Consider the following 14,824-nt stretch of genomic DNA (forward strand, 5'->3'; position numbering starts at 1 on the left):
ATTTGTTTAAGAACATAGGAAAATTCCTGAAAATCACTCCAAGTTGCCCTCAAATAAGAGGAAAGGTTGAACATTGATTGATTGGTGCAAAATCTACTTAGCAAGGTGGGCATTGATTCACTAGCTTCTTCTTAGGTCAAATCATCCTGAGGAAGCTAACAATTTAGTCACACTGGAGTTATATTTTGTTCTCCATCTTGAGGACTTCAGTATGCAAATGAAGCAAAAACTACTGTCAGGCCAAGCTCAAAGGCAAATGTTTATTTCTAAAAACAGAAATGCGAAGTCCTAGTTGTATATTTATGCATTTCAGTGATAAATATTTATTTTAATACTTGCATCTTTTTCAATTGAATATAATTTAAAGACTTGTTCATTTTTAGTGCAATGTTTTTACATGCCCTAGTGATCAGGTATCTTCCACAAAGAATTTAGGTCCTCCTAAATAATGGAAATTTAGATGAGCATATCCAGTTGAAAGTTGGCAATGCTTTTCAATCATGTGGTTGGATATATCCCACATTTAAGTCCAGAGATAGTATAATGATACCCTGAAAACAAGCCAAATGGCTCAAGGAAATGACTTGGGGAATACCTCTTTAATCCATTTTTATATGTTTTACTTTTACCTAAATTTATACATATGTTTTTTAACAAGGCCCCAAATAAATCATCAACATCAATCATAATGTAAACTCTGAACAAGTAAATTGTCAACCACATCTTGAATATGCCTTGCCCATTTGGGCAACAACTAGTTCAGCATGGTTTGTAGAAGGTTGAGTAGGTCCAAAGATCTTTTACTAGGAACATCAAAGGTATGAGAGAGCTCTGACATTGGGAGAGCCTTGAAATATTGGGAGCATACAGTATTCAAAGGAGGTAAAACGGTATCTGATACTGTACGTTTTCAAAAGCATTCATGAGCTTTGTCCCAATCCAAGTTTTAGGGGGAAATCCAGTGACTCTGGAGGTTTAATGTGCGTTTTAAGAGCACTCTTTAATCCCTATAACTACTATGTCTGTGACAAAGACATCAGTGAAGTACCTGCCAATGTTAAGCACAACTTTTGTACAGAAACCTCAGCAGGTGTCATGGTTCTGGGTAGGGTTTCCACCACTGGTCTTATCTGCCCTCCCTTCTACCTTGACAAGAAAAAGAGGCTCAATGCTGCCTCCTGCATTGACCTCCTTGACCATCACATCTTGCCTTGGGCTAGCACTGACTTTGGGGAATATTTTGTCTGGAGGCAGGATGGTGCCTATATATTTCTAGACACTGGATGTCGGGTGACTGATCACTTGGCTGGTAAAACAGTACAATGGATGGTTTCCTGGGAATTGATCACAAACTGGTTCATTGTGCTGTCTAGCCAACCGAGTGGTCAGTCATCCGACATCCAGTGTCTCGAAATCTATGAAGTACCTTACACGCAAAGAAAGCCCCGCTGTTGAATAAATAGCTATTCTGGATTTTTTGAAAAAGCATTAGGCACACCTGGAGGGCTAGTCCTCTAGGCACACCTCCTTGCCCGATGTGGACCCGTTGGATTATTCTATCTAGGCCCACATTGAAGCAAGGGCCCAAGCCAGACGACATTTTCAAGGCTCTTGAGGAGAGTATCAAGAGTAGTGCTGGGGCGAGACCGGACTCAAGTCCGAGTGCACTCAAGTCTTTTATTCGATTTTGGAGAAATTGGTCGGACGTGTGTCTTTTAGAAGGGACTCGAGTCCGGACAGGTAAATTCATATTTTCTTAGAATTTCCCAAGAAGAGTCTTTTTTCTAAAACTGACTGTTGTAAAAGACCGCAAAAATTAAAAAAACTCAGTTCGGCTGCCTCAATAGCTCGACCTCGAACAAGGCTCCGTAATCCCAAATCCCTCTTTACCATATCCCTGAAACTGATCTCGGGCATATCTAAGCCCTGGCTGATCTCTAGCTGAAATCCAACGTTTTTCCTAAGTTCATTCATAATGATTTGATTCGTTTGTTTTTTGAAGCCAAAATTATCTGGAATAGCGCAAACGGAAGGTTAGGGTCTCGCCGAACTTCGCAATTAAATAAAATCAATGAAAAAACGTCAGTAATTCAAATGAAAAACCATATAAATGAGCAATATCACATTTCCGCACACCCGTAGATATGCATTCAAACTTTTGATTTTGAAGATAATATCGGCATAGGTCGAGAGTATTTTTGGCGGTTAGAGGTCACGTGGGGGAGAGTAGCTAGAAACCAGGGTGACCCAAAGACAAGATCGCGAAATCCACAGAGGTGGGCATTGTTTGATAAACAGATCTAGAATTTAAGGTACAAGAAGCTAGATTACCAAATTAAAACCTCTGTACATTAGACAGGCCCAAAAAGGTAGCTAAGTTTCAAATTGCTTTCCTATAACTTCCGAAATTAAAGGGTCTTCCCTTGAATCTGGTCAACCTGACGAAATTTTTAGTATATTAATCTTAGTTAGTTATTAATCCTTATATGAAGCTTTCCATCAATATCAGGTTCAAGTGGTATTGGAGAGTAGGTTTCAATACCAGAAAAGGAAAGCAAGACATGGTTATGTACCTTTGCAAGGCGTTTTGTTCGACCCGTAACTTCAGTGCCACGCCATGCAGCTTTGAGCTTTGTTGGGACATCTCCTTTGCTCCCCCTGGTTTCAAACATTTGGACGTGATCTCGACCTGTGCTTTTGGATGGAGCAAAGCGAATACACTGAAATGTTGGTCGAGAAGATACACGTATATTTCCAAAACACTGAAAGACGAGCGACACATTCAAGATGAGGAAGATATCAACGAAGTCTGACCTCTGTGCTCGGATAAAGCAGAGATCTCGGGTAAAAAAAAGATGCACTTAGTACAGATTCCATGACAACTAGTATGTGAAAAACCTATTCCTTATCGATTACTTTTACTCGAACATGTACGAGCCTAGCTCCATGAAAGACTACTCGATTAGAACTTGAAAACATAAAATTCACGACAGCTTTTGATTTTTAACCAAACTAGCCATCAAATACTTTTAAAGCTGTTTCAAGTGAAAGAAATAACTGGGTTCAGTTTTGTTTTAGTAAACACAATGATCCATATCCAGTTTAAAGTTTTGGAAGTTATCCTCCCAAGTTCCAACAATTTGTTTTTTTTTTTTGTATTGGGGGCAAATATCTCCAAAATTAGTATGGAATTAGTCTTTTCATTAGTCTTGGTTGTAAATGTGAGTGTGCACGTCAATTTAACTGACAAAGGGCTTTGGTGGCTACTACTCATGTTTAATCAAATCAGTTGTACTGGAGAGCGCCTGGTCCATTTTGGCCTCAACATACGACGAGAGGGCAGTTTCTTGCTTAACAGTTATGGTGGAATCTAATTCCAATACCAGATTTTCTGACAACTTGAGCATATCTTGAATTGTCACATCTAGACTGGCAGTGTCTAGTGGGTTCGAATCATCGTTTATGATAAGGGGCAGTGTTTGGATGACCGTTTTGTTTGGAGGATTCACAGTGTTGAACAGATTATTCAACACTACAGCCTTTTGAGGCGGATGAGAAATCCGGCTATTAGTTTTCCCTAGAGACGAGGGCTCCAAATGAGCGGTATGGGTTTGTTGATCGTCACCAAGGCCGGGGTTTAGGAAAGGGCATTTCTTCTTATGAAGAACATACTTGTCGGTTCTTAATGTTTCAAAGCGACAATCAGGGGCCGGACAGCGTTGCTTCTTGGCCTGTTCATCATGCTGACGGGCATGACGACGCATGTTCTTGACCAGGCTAAAGGACTTTCCACAAACCTCACACTGATGGAGTTTCTCCTTAGAATGTGTCAGTTTGTGTTGATCGAAATTGTATTTCCGGGTCGTTTCAAAGGTGCATCCATCCAAATCGCATTTCAAGGTCATGCCATTGTGCAGACGCTGGTGACTCTTAAAAATCGAGGTATGAGAGGTGGAGAAATCGCAAATCGAACATGAATGTCGCTTGGCTGTTGAGTGGGTCACCATGTGTGCCGACAACGCTTGTTTCCATTTAAACCTGAGAAAGAAATGAAATCACCTTTGAACTTGAAAGCAATTGTCAGTGAAAGATTATGTGGAAGTATGAATATTACAAACAATCCCATTCATCACTTACCCTTTTGTGCAAACATTGCAGATGAATGGAGTTTCATTTGAATGCTTGGGCAAGTGTTGAATGAGAGCACTTCGAGTTGGAAATCGGGATTCGCATTGAAGGCAAAAATACGGCTTCTTGGTAACTTTCATATGATTTTGCAAGTGGCTGTCCATAGCCGCACTTGTTGTGGCTGCATAGTGGCATATCGAGCAAATCGATTCGCCATGACGAACTTCCACCAAGTGCTCGAGCAGCGATTGCACTCTCGTGAACAAGAGCCCACAAGATTTGCAGGAGAACTTACGCGTGCAATTCATTTGACGATGTATCAGAAACTCCTCTTTGGAGATGAATAAAAGGTCACATTTATGACAAAAAGACACGTCCATTTTTACATCGTTGACCTTGCTGAACTTGGCTTCATCCAGAGACGACACAGCCGCAGCCGCCAGATCCATCTCTCCAGTCTCCAACGCCTTTTCGCACTCGACATTGGTATGACCTGAATTGAGGCTTATTGATGGAACTGCCGTGATCACCTCGCCGCAGAGATCTTTCCAGTCGAGGAGGCCCAAGTGCGAGGTTGGCGTGGAGGCTGAAGTGAAAAATGTGGCCGAAGTGTCGGCCATGGTTGTCACCTCTTTAGAAGGGCCTGGGGGTTGTGATGTGAGTTCGGATGGCTGACTAAACGAACCACTCGACGGTGATAGACCCGGCGGCGGATGCGTCCGACCCTGAGTCGACTGTGAGTTTGGAGCCATCTTTTGAGGATGGAGTTCGAGCTTGTGATGCAAAGCGGATATAATCTCGTCATTCAGACGATCGCCTTTTACGCCCGTGTACAGGAATGAAATAATATCTTGGAACAAATGCTCCGTGCCCACAAAGAGATCATCCACCTCGAGCTGAATGAGTTTGATGCCGTGAATGCCGGGCTTGATCTCATTGCGGTCGATCATGTGCAATAGAATCTTATCGAAGAAGCCCGAGGCCGCACCCAAAACAGCACTATGAGCGTAGCTGGTCTCAGGCCCGCACTTGAGAATCACGTCACAGAACGAGGATTTCAGGAGGCGTTGCTCATCAAGCAAGCGGCACAAGTTAGAAGCTGCCAAGGCCTTAGCGCACGGGCTATCAGACCCCATGATAAGCCGGCGACCGGGATGTACGCCCGTCACACTTACACGTCGTTACAGGTGAAGCGGGTTACATGTAACTTCAAGCAACAAAACGCGAGAACCTGTTAGGCGGGCCACATTCGGTCGTTCATCGTTGTCGCTGGGTGATTTACCCAACTCGCCATCAAGACTCAATTGGAACCTACACAGCCGGGGTTTAGCACAACCCAAGCACGAGTTTCAACCGACCAGATCCGATGAATCCGATGCGGGTCGGCTGGGGCCCTTCAATTTCTTCCACTTCAATGACCCGAGCTTTGGGGCTCGGCCGAGGCTCTCAGCCTTTTGTGGACGATGATGTCCCCCCTATCGAGTGTTGTCAGTCCATGTCATTGTGTCATCTTTAATGGATGGATTGGCCATTGGCTAGACTCTTGAAGGCTTGGCTGTGGCACTTCCAATGCTTGAATGACCTGCCGTGAGTCCGTCCGTGACTAGTCAATCAGCACCAAAGGAAGGGCAACGCACGAACGCATGCATAAACGCATGCACGTGGGCAAGTAGCAACTTGGCAGGCTGCTTCTTTCAATTTTTATGGTACTACATACGAAATCGGGGTAAGCCCCTAGGGCCGAGCCAGAAGAAGGAAAAGCTCGAAATTCAGTCCGACAGGCAGAGTGCTTGATATTTGTCGCTGTGTGTACTGTTTGCACTCTGTGCGCCGGCCGGCTCGATCATGCATGGTTGGTTCAATCTAGAGGGCTAGTTCAATCCAAAGCACTGGGTTCCAACTAGAGGCCTAGACAAGCCCTCTAGGTCCAACCAAGAGAAAGAAGGATCAAGGAGGCCGAGGCCTGAAAGCAGTCATCCCTCCATTCTGCCGGCGGCAATTGGATGAACCGAAAGCTCTTGGTGAAGAAGCGATACTCTTGTAAACGTTGATCACCAATCTGGCTGTGGCAGCTGGGATCGAGTTGATAGCTAGTAGTTCGAGAGGTTGCGTGAGCCACGCTGAAAGTCCAACTGGAAATTGCCGAGCTCCATTTTCAAGGTGGTAATCTTGAGTAACATTATGCGGAGTCAAGTGCAGGCAACGGCACTGTCAGCCTGGAAGAGGGTAAACGTTATTCTCCACCGATTAGTTGGCGGTGCTACTTTTTTAAACTTAACCTAACCTTATCAAACCTAACCTAACCTTACCTAACCTAACCCAACCTAACCTAACACGATATTAATAGCCCTTAAACTCTCTCTCCAAACCTTTCTAACAGTTTGTCACCAATTTAAAAATGAGCACCGCCGACAACTAATCGGTGGAGAATAACGTTTATCCCTGGAAGAGTGCATGCCTTTGCTCTGACACTGGTTAGACACAAGTGCGTGTCTGTCCTCCCCATGGAAATAGAAGGAGGAGCCAGCTCAGAGCTTTGAGCGAGCGATCAGAACTTGCTTTGAGAAGCGTGACCAAACACTATTGCTTTCTTCATCATGCCAGGATTTGGTTTATTTATGGGTAGTCTGTTCAATTAGACCTTCATAATGTGGTTTATTCTTTGACTTTAGTTAAATCTAGATTGAGCCTTGCACAGCCCCCATTTGTTTGATTTTTCAAACAAAGTGCAACAGAGCTGCTAATCCGGCTCAGGGGGTTGACACTTTGAACAACTACCCTGGTGTCATCCCCCTTCTGCGTCTCCTTGTCCATGGCCGGGCCCAGTCAATTAACAGTCGGTATGCTTGGTGCCTTGGCATCTGCCATCCTCTTAATGCATGCCACAATGTTCAGGTCGGTTGGAGCCTGCCCCTTACTTGTTTCTCAGATAGACATCAAATTTACATATCAACTTGACTTGTAAGTTTAGTGCCGGACTTGACAAAGTCAGACAGTTGACAATTTTTTAAGACATCCCAATCTTACGGGACCTGCCTGCGCAATTCAGGCAAGAGATTTGTCAGGGGAGACAGCTGTTGTTGTGACTGTCAGCTGAAAAATGTAGTACTCAACAGTAGCAATACAAACAAATTAACCAAATTTCCCAAAATTTCAAAGAAGGGGAAGGAAGATCTTGTAGCCAAGCCTGCTATGCTTACAAGAGTGGTGGCTGCTTGACCATGAATTTTTCTTCATATTAACTTTTTCAAGGTTTTGGCAGACCTTTTAACAAAATGGCAAGATATTGGGATCAATATGTGTAAGATCCCGGCAACTGAGCAGCCGCAGGGTTGCGTGCGACCTAGAAGCCCCCATCTACACTGAAAACTTGGAAAGTAAGGGCACCAAATGATTCCAATGTATCATAAAAAGCCAAGTTTGAACATTAAGGCAACCCCGGTCTAAAATAGGAAAGCCTGGGTTACATTTTGAGGTAGACCAAAGGATTTCCTTCATGCCACTAGTGGTGTCATAAACAATTGAAAATGTAAACGTTTTACCCTCTGAGTAACCTCCTGCAATTATTTATTTGATCCCATGAGCATTTGAAACCTACCAATACAATGGAAGTGGATTGGCCAGGTACCCTGATTGTAGAGCACCAAAGTGTTCAAAATGATTCAAAGCTATGCCTTTACTGCAGCAATGGGAAAAATCGAGATTGATCAAATTTCTGCCATTTTCTGCCAAAAGTTGCAGAAAATGGCAGAATATGGCAGAAAGTGGCAAAAATGGCAGAAATTGATGGGAGTTGGTCAAGAATGGCTGATCTTGATTCTAAAAAATGTCAAAGACAAGAAGGATCATATCATTCCTATGGGTTGGATAAGTTTTTCAAGTGTCCTTTGCTAAAAAGCATATTGGTGTAGCCTTGACTGAAATGCAAAATGTTCCTCAAATATTGATATTTATACTGTTTGATGGTTTGATTGAATTGATAACAGTATCCATAGACCACTTGCAGTATCCAATGCCTAGTCACAACAATTACAGTTTTTTCTGTCATCAAAATGATATTGAATGCAATATAACTTTTTTAAATGCAATTGTCGTCATTTTGACTTAAAAACAGTTTAGGTCACACTCCAGTGACGTTTAGTAATTGTATCTCACATTCGATACAGAACACCCATGTGTATGTGTCAAAGGTACATATAGGTAGGCTTAAAAATGAACAGAAGTGATCATAAATACTAGAAAACAATGATTTAGAATGAAACAAATGTTTCTATATTTTGCCATTTTCCGCCACTAATTTTGGACCAGTTTCTACCAGATGATAGAAAACGGCTTTTATCAATTTCTTATCCCTGCTCCACTGGCAGGGAATCAATGTGATGGCTCTCTCCCGAGAGCTTAATATGAACCGACCCGACTAGAGGGCTTGTCACCCGAACAACAACTGACAGCTCAAATCATAGAAGAAAAAACAAGATGGATCAAGGAAAACTATTAGACAGAATTGTAATGAAATTTGTAAAGTTTTACACTGATTGACCACAAGCTTTTCCTTCACGCATGTTGGTCCCTTTTGGACTTGGGAAAAAAAATAAATAAAGAATGTTGTGCTCAATCAAAAACATGTATCAAAGATGAACTAAATCATAACAGAATTGATCAGAGCAAATGGTAGCCAAATTTCAGTTGTTGATGAATATGTTATTAACGTTAAGTTTGTAGTTAACAAAAGCTAGAATTGACTCATTGTTTGAATAAGAACATTTTCCGTTTTTGTGATTTCAGAAGTACCCACATGACTTGGAATTAATGTATGACAGGTGTTTCCAATAGACTAGCCGTGTCTTGGGCATCGGGGCCGCCAAAAATATAAAACGCTTTTCATCAAATTTTGAAAAAATTAAAGCGTTTCTACCTGGACGTGTTGCTTGTCTTTTTACGTCCCTATAATATTTGCCCGTCATCCATTACCAATGACAGAATCTTGGTTTCTTGCATTGTGCTCAAATAATATGAGATATTCGTATGTTGGTCGAAGCATACACTCTACATACACAGAGCACATAATGTCGATATGATCTATGATGCACTAGCTTTGGCCTCAGAATGAACAAACGAACGAAAGCTAAAATCTAGGGAGCGCGGCCTACCTGGTCCCTGCTGGTGGCGCTCGAGACTTCTTGCATCATCATCCATCATTCCTACCATCAGTTATCATGCCTAGCAAAAATGCCGCTTGCGTGTCTTGGAGCCTACCTCTGAAAGCTGGTAGAGGGCGCCATTACTGCTTCGTTTTCCTCATTGCCTACTCTAGTCTTAACCTTGTCTAACGGATTTTGTAGGACGCTCAGGTGATAACGAACCTTGAAAAAGTGCATATACTAGTTTAAACATAAGTTTTATAACACATGTATTCTATTTCCGTTCAAAGAAATTAGTCAAGTGTATATGAGTCATTACCGAAAGGTGAAAGGAATAAAGCAAATCAAAACGATACAAAAATCTGATATATAACGTAATAAAAAAATAAATTAAAACCTAATTTGTAAGGGAATTCGTGAGTTCATATCAAATCCATGGAATTGAATGAAAATTACGATGAGTGTGAATTGGATTAGCCATGTCTGAATTCACTTAGGCCACATAAATGTCCGAGGTACAATCTCCGCCGGGATAGCGGACTTCATGGGCCAACACAGGACCGTCAGGTTCATCGCCAAAGTCAATCAAGAACTCCGGGTTCAAACACAGCCCACCTTGATCGGTATCCACGTCCACTTGATAAAACATCCCTCCTTTCCTGTTGAAACGCAAAGAAGAAATCACTTTTTTCATTGACATATGTTCATCTTAATACTAAATTTTGCCAATTTGTGTCGTTTCTATCATGTCTACATAGTCATGTTTTTATCAACTATCTTGGGGTCCTTTTTCAACAATTGGCAGAGAGAGCACAAAACCAGCCACTAATTTTAGTCTGTTTGAAGAGTAAAAAAATGCTTCAAAACATTTTCCCTCGATAATAAAGGGCTAGATTGGCCATCTAAGAGAGTTCTTGAAAGTACATCTGAAACATGTTGGCAAACAGATTTGATTTATTCTAAATAAATTAATAAAAGATAAAGTAATAGCAATTCAAAAAACATCTGATCACAGAGGTGATAATCCTTTTCCGCATTACTTTTCTTTTATGACCTTTTCAACTATTTTTCAAGTGAAATGAGAAAATGATATTGTCCAGCATGTACTGTGTCAATTTTTCCAAAGTTTCCCTATCTCACGAGACAATAACGTTAACGCGTTGGGATTTCGACCGTCAATTATCTTACCTTATCAAACAAAAGTGATAGTTGGTCAATGGGGAATTGCATAAATTTCTTACCTGACCATCTCCGGATAGAACTGCTTATCCCAAGCGCTCAAGAGAGACGTAGTGACATACAAACGTTTACCATCCAGACTCAATTGCAGCATTTGCGGCCCACCCCTGCACTCTTTGCCCTTTATTTTCACTGCCTCGGGTTGATCCTGAAGTCAAGTTCAATTTACAGGTTAGCCATACACCTCATCAGCTCGTGGTGAGATTCATCCCACAAACCACTTAAAACTTACCGTTAATTCCTCATCTTTGGTCACGATAACTTTTCCACCATTCACGATTGACCCACCAAGAAAAATTTGGCCAACCAGTTTCGGTTTACGAGTGTCAGAAATGTCATATTGACGAATATCCCCGTGAATCCAATTGGAGAAATACAAAAACTTGTCATCCATAGATATGATGATATCAGTCATGATACCCGGCATCTCGGGCAGGATCCAGTTAGACACCGTCTTAGCTGGAACGTCTATCACCTTTTCGGCGTCCCACGTGCCTTCGTTGGTTTTGAAGAAACTAGAATGGGACCTAAGTGTGTTATAATCAGGGCATACAGGGATCTCTTATCAATTGGCAAATTACCGAAATACGTTGGCATTCAAAGCACATCCCACAAAACCCTGATCCGCTTTAGGATCATGAAGAAATCTAACTTCTAAGGGAAGAAATCCATCGGGCCCAAGATCAAGTTTCTGAGTAAGCTTCCGCTCAGACCAATTGAAGATATTGAGAAACCGGCCATAGCCTTGATCCTGGACATGAGCCGGATCAAATCCTTTCATGAAGAATTTGGGTGCTCCATATTCAGTGCTGATCATCACATTGTGATAAGGTTGATACCAAAAATCATATCTGAAAAATGACGTAATAACAACATTACATTCAATTTTCCTGGACTCCCCAAAATACCTATATCAATGAAATTTGCATTTTGATTATCAGTTAACAAGTATTTTGAACAGATTAATGGAAAAACAGAACAAAAAAATACCCACATTTTTACAAGAACACTCAACCTACACCACCTGTATGTCTTTCAATATAACGTTTTTGTCAAATGGAATGTGAGTCTTGATTAAACCGACGCTTTATCAGCACAAGGAACAAAAGCAAACATTGAAAGTCATATCATTTTCAATTCAAGTACACTTGGTACTTTTAAGGTCTTCTTCTGTTTGGATCATCTTTTTAAAATTTGAAATTGCTTTGATGGAACAATTTGAACATGCATGCAGGTTCTGACGATTTCATAATATCAATTTTGTAATAAAACTTTACGTTTTGATGCTAAAGTCTATTGCAGCACTTATTTGTCATTTCGTAAGTAAGACGAAAAAGGCGTTTATTTGGGTTATTTGTAAACATGCCCAACCTTTTCGGGGCATTCCCGTAAGCATAAAAAACCGTCATACTCATTCATTCAACTATCATCAGCCATAAAAAAATTAGTTATTATCTGCTTTTTGAAATACTTAGTTTTGTCCTCCTCTTACCCAAACGCTGCTCGATCTTCGCCGACAGTGTACGTGTCTGCCACCTCGAATGTTTGGCCATCTAGAAGTATGAAATCCCCTTTGGCTTCTCCTTCAACGCCATTCCCCATGGTTGATATCATGATGTTCCCATCAGCCAAGCAATGTGTAGTATGCGGAGCAGAGCATTGGCGGGCCAATAAACTCTCGGGTTCCACTGCTTTGAAAATCTTAGGAGCTAAAGGGTCGCTCAAAACGTCCACCACGTAGATGCGATTGGTATTAAGGCTCGGCAAGATCAGATATTTTCGGGATCTTTTGGGGTCATCATGGCAGCTAGAGCAGGCGTTCCATCCGCTGTGGTGTAGCTCATCACCCTGATTTGGCATCATCAATCGATGAATGACCTAAATTTTGTAACATCGTAGATGTTGAGCAAAAGATTCAACGGTCATACAGGGCATTGAAATCAGTTGTCCGAACCTCGAAGTCGGTCAAGTGTGCAAAGCATGAGAGGATGCTCAAAACGCAAGGCCCAAGGCCCCAAGTTTTTTTTCTATATTTTGTGATTATTGTTTGATCTTTATGAGCTCGTCCTCCTAGATTGAGTGAGATTGAGAAAAACATACCTTAGAGTAGTTGGGGCTGTTGGGATCAACGTCTACGGTCACCAAATAATCGGATCGGCTTCCATCTGGAACGATGCAAGGAATGTATACGATTTTTTCCACGGCTCCGGATTTAAATGCCTTTAACGGCGAAGCGTAGCCTGGTCCACGGCAAGTCATAGTTTGCTTTCTGCTTGCGTATGTTATGACTGCAGTTACGATAAGACGCAACTGATCGAGTCCAAAGGCGAAATGCAACTAATATTTCGTGGCGTTGATGAACAAATGAGGATGGGTTTTGCCTTGGTTGACTCGTACAGTCGAGATGCTGGGCCTCGAACAAAGTACACAGTCGCACTTTGACGTGCTCTGTTCAGGTGAAAATGAAAAGTTCATTTTCTTCTTTGATCGAAGAGTGGTTGATAGAGTTACCCTTTTGGTCATAGCTATACAGTGTAATGGAACCATTAGAAGGAGACCCACAAGGTGTTTATGAATTCCATTGATTATATGAATAATGCCAAACTTGTGACTTGCAACCAGACTTTTGGTTGACATCGGTACTAAAATAGAAAGTAAACATGCTAGTAAAAAATAAAGCCAAAATTCTTGAAAAGCAGCCTAACCCTCTTCTGATTGAATGAAAGTTGACACAATCAAAATGATATTGTTACGATGACCATGCAACAAAGAATACATTGATATACCTTCATTCAACCCCTTTTTCAGACCGGTCCACTTTCATGTTCAAAAAGGGGCAAAGCCAACATTGCTTTTCACATAATCTGACATTTTAAATGGCCTTGAGGAACCAAAAGTTGGAGTTCCTTGTACGAAATTTTACTAAATATTACATTCATTAAAGAAGGGAGTGGAAAGCAATTTGTATGAGTATAATGGATGGAAAAAATGTAATACATCTATTTAGCGATTGATAGGGAATTTGCCGTTTCTCGTGTATCTACTCTAAGTTCGCACATTGCAAGATCTAGCAATGTGTCCACAAGCACCTTTAACCTAAATTTTTCTACCAGAACATGCCATCATGGCTTGGCCATGACAAGCTTAGGCTTGTTTCTGAGGGAGATTTTCTCTTTGCAAAGGTTTAAGAGCTGAAGGAAGATACGCTATGACTGCAATATTATTCAAAGAGCAGTAGGAACGGCATCGCAAGAAAACAAATTACAGTCATGTAATCCTTTTTGAAAGCGGAACCGCAATTCCTTTTCAAATCGAAAAGATTAATGAGGAAACCTAAATTACTCGCTTCTTTATTTCAACTCCAAAGTAGCTTTCAAGACGTCGTTTGTTTACTACGGCAATTTTGATGCAATCCTAATAACTGACGAGGAAATAGTGATAAAATTGCAAAATTTACAACCAAATGCTTAAGGTCAACGTCAATGTTGGCCTACGAGTGTCATGAACTTGCTGCTCCAAGTTCTGCAAGTGATACTGCAATTTTTATCAATTGTCTGGTTGAGCAATAATGTAAACCAACCACCTAGAAAAAGGTGACGTTTAAACTGTCCTAAAAAAACTTTAAATGATAGATCAAAATCAAGAAAATTGGAAAGAGCGAAAGAGCGAAAGAAGCAAAATCAAAGTAGACTATTTCTACGCATATGTAATCAAAAATAAGGGATTGAAAATTCAATGTTAAACAAACCATACGGTTTTTTGCGTAGTTCCTTGCCTTACGAGAAATGTATTCATTTTACTTAACTTTATTTATATATATTATTTGATCGATCAACGAATAAGAGATGGCTGATCTGGCTAACCCTTAAATATAAGGTTGATCGGGAATTTTTTGTCAAAAACTTGTCCAAGCCTGACTGAAATCCTGCTACTGGATCAACGCCTAAATGCGCCCTACGAATATTTGAAGGCAGCAAGTTGAACAATGAAGGAGCCCGAGAAAGAAGAGAGTTGGACTTCATTGTTTAACTAGCCTGGACTATCGAGGGCTTGAAGGTGCTCTCAAAACGCACATTAAGCCTCTACGGTAACTACAATTGACCCTAAATCCTGGGTTGGGACAAAGCTCATGAATGCTTTTGAAAACGTACAATATCAGATACCTTTCGTACCTTCTCTGAGTACTGTACAATCCCAACCTTTCTAGCCTCTCCCAATACGAGAGCTCTCTCATATCTTCAATGTTCCTAGTAAAACATCTTTGGACCTGCTCGAGCTTTTGCAAACCTGCTGAACTAATTGGAGCCCAAATGGGA

General features: G+C 41.2%; 2 protein-coding genes across 2 annotated transcripts; both read right to left on the reverse strand.

Annotated features, from left to right (window-relative positions):
- Positions 1-2,726: 2,726 nt before the first annotated feature.
- On the reverse strand, positions 2,727-6,195 carry LOC131893649 (zinc finger protein 43-like). The gene is made up of 2 exons (XM_059243754.1): positions 4,138-6,195; positions 2,727-4,038 (listed from the first exon to the last, which is right to left on the reverse strand). The coding sequence occupies exons 1-2, from the start codon at positions 5,262-5,264 to the stop codon at positions 3,267-3,269; spliced, it is 1,899 nt and encodes a 632-aa protein (XP_059099737.1). The 5' UTR covers positions 5,265-6,195; the 3' UTR covers positions 2,727-3,266.
- A 3,326-nt stretch (positions 6,196-9,521) lies between these two features.
- Positions 9,522-12,903, reverse strand: LOC131876799 (methanethiol oxidase-like). Its single transcript, XM_059222292.1, has 6 exons — positions 12,609-12,903; positions 12,001-12,386; positions 11,090-11,359; positions 10,741-11,023; positions 10,511-10,656; positions 9,522-9,928 (listed from the first exon to the last, which is right to left on the reverse strand). The coding sequence occupies exons 1-6, from the start codon at positions 12,765-12,767 to the stop codon at positions 9,763-9,765; spliced, it is 1,410 nt and encodes a 469-aa protein (XP_059078275.1). The 5' UTR covers positions 12,768-12,903; the 3' UTR covers positions 9,522-9,762.
- Positions 12,904-14,824: the final 1,921 nt, after the last annotated feature.

This window comes from Tigriopus californicus, chromosome 1 (assembly GCF_007210705.1).
Source record: "Tigriopus californicus strain San Diego chromosome 1, Tcal_SD_v2.1, whole genome shotgun sequence".
NCBI lineage: Eukaryota > Metazoa > Arthropoda > Copepoda > Harpacticoida > Harpacticidae > Tigriopus > Tigriopus californicus.

Excerpts from the sequence above, each read along its gene's own strand:
- LOC131893649 (XM_059243754.1), bottom strand. The coding sequence starts at position 5,264 with ATGGGGTCTGATAGCCCGTGCGCTAAGGCCTTGGCAGCTTCTAACTTG. Across the intron at positions 4,039-4,137 it reads TGCAATGTTTGCACAAAAGG|GTTTAAATGGAAACAAGCGT; the intron begins GTAAGTGATGAA and ends TTTCTTTCTCAG.
- LOC131876799 (XM_059222292.1), bottom strand. The coding sequence starts at position 12,767 with ATGACTTGCCGTGGACCAGGCTACGCTTCGCCGTTAAAGGCATTTAAA. Across the intron at positions 10,657-10,740 it reads CCAAAGATGAGGAATTAACG|GATCAACCCGAGGCAGTGAA; the intron begins GTAAGTTTTAAG and ends ACTTGACTTCAG. Across the intron at positions 9,929-10,510 it reads TTCTATCCGGAGATGGTCAG|GAAAGGAGGGATGTTTTATC; the intron begins GTAAGAAATTTA and ends GCGTTTCAACAG.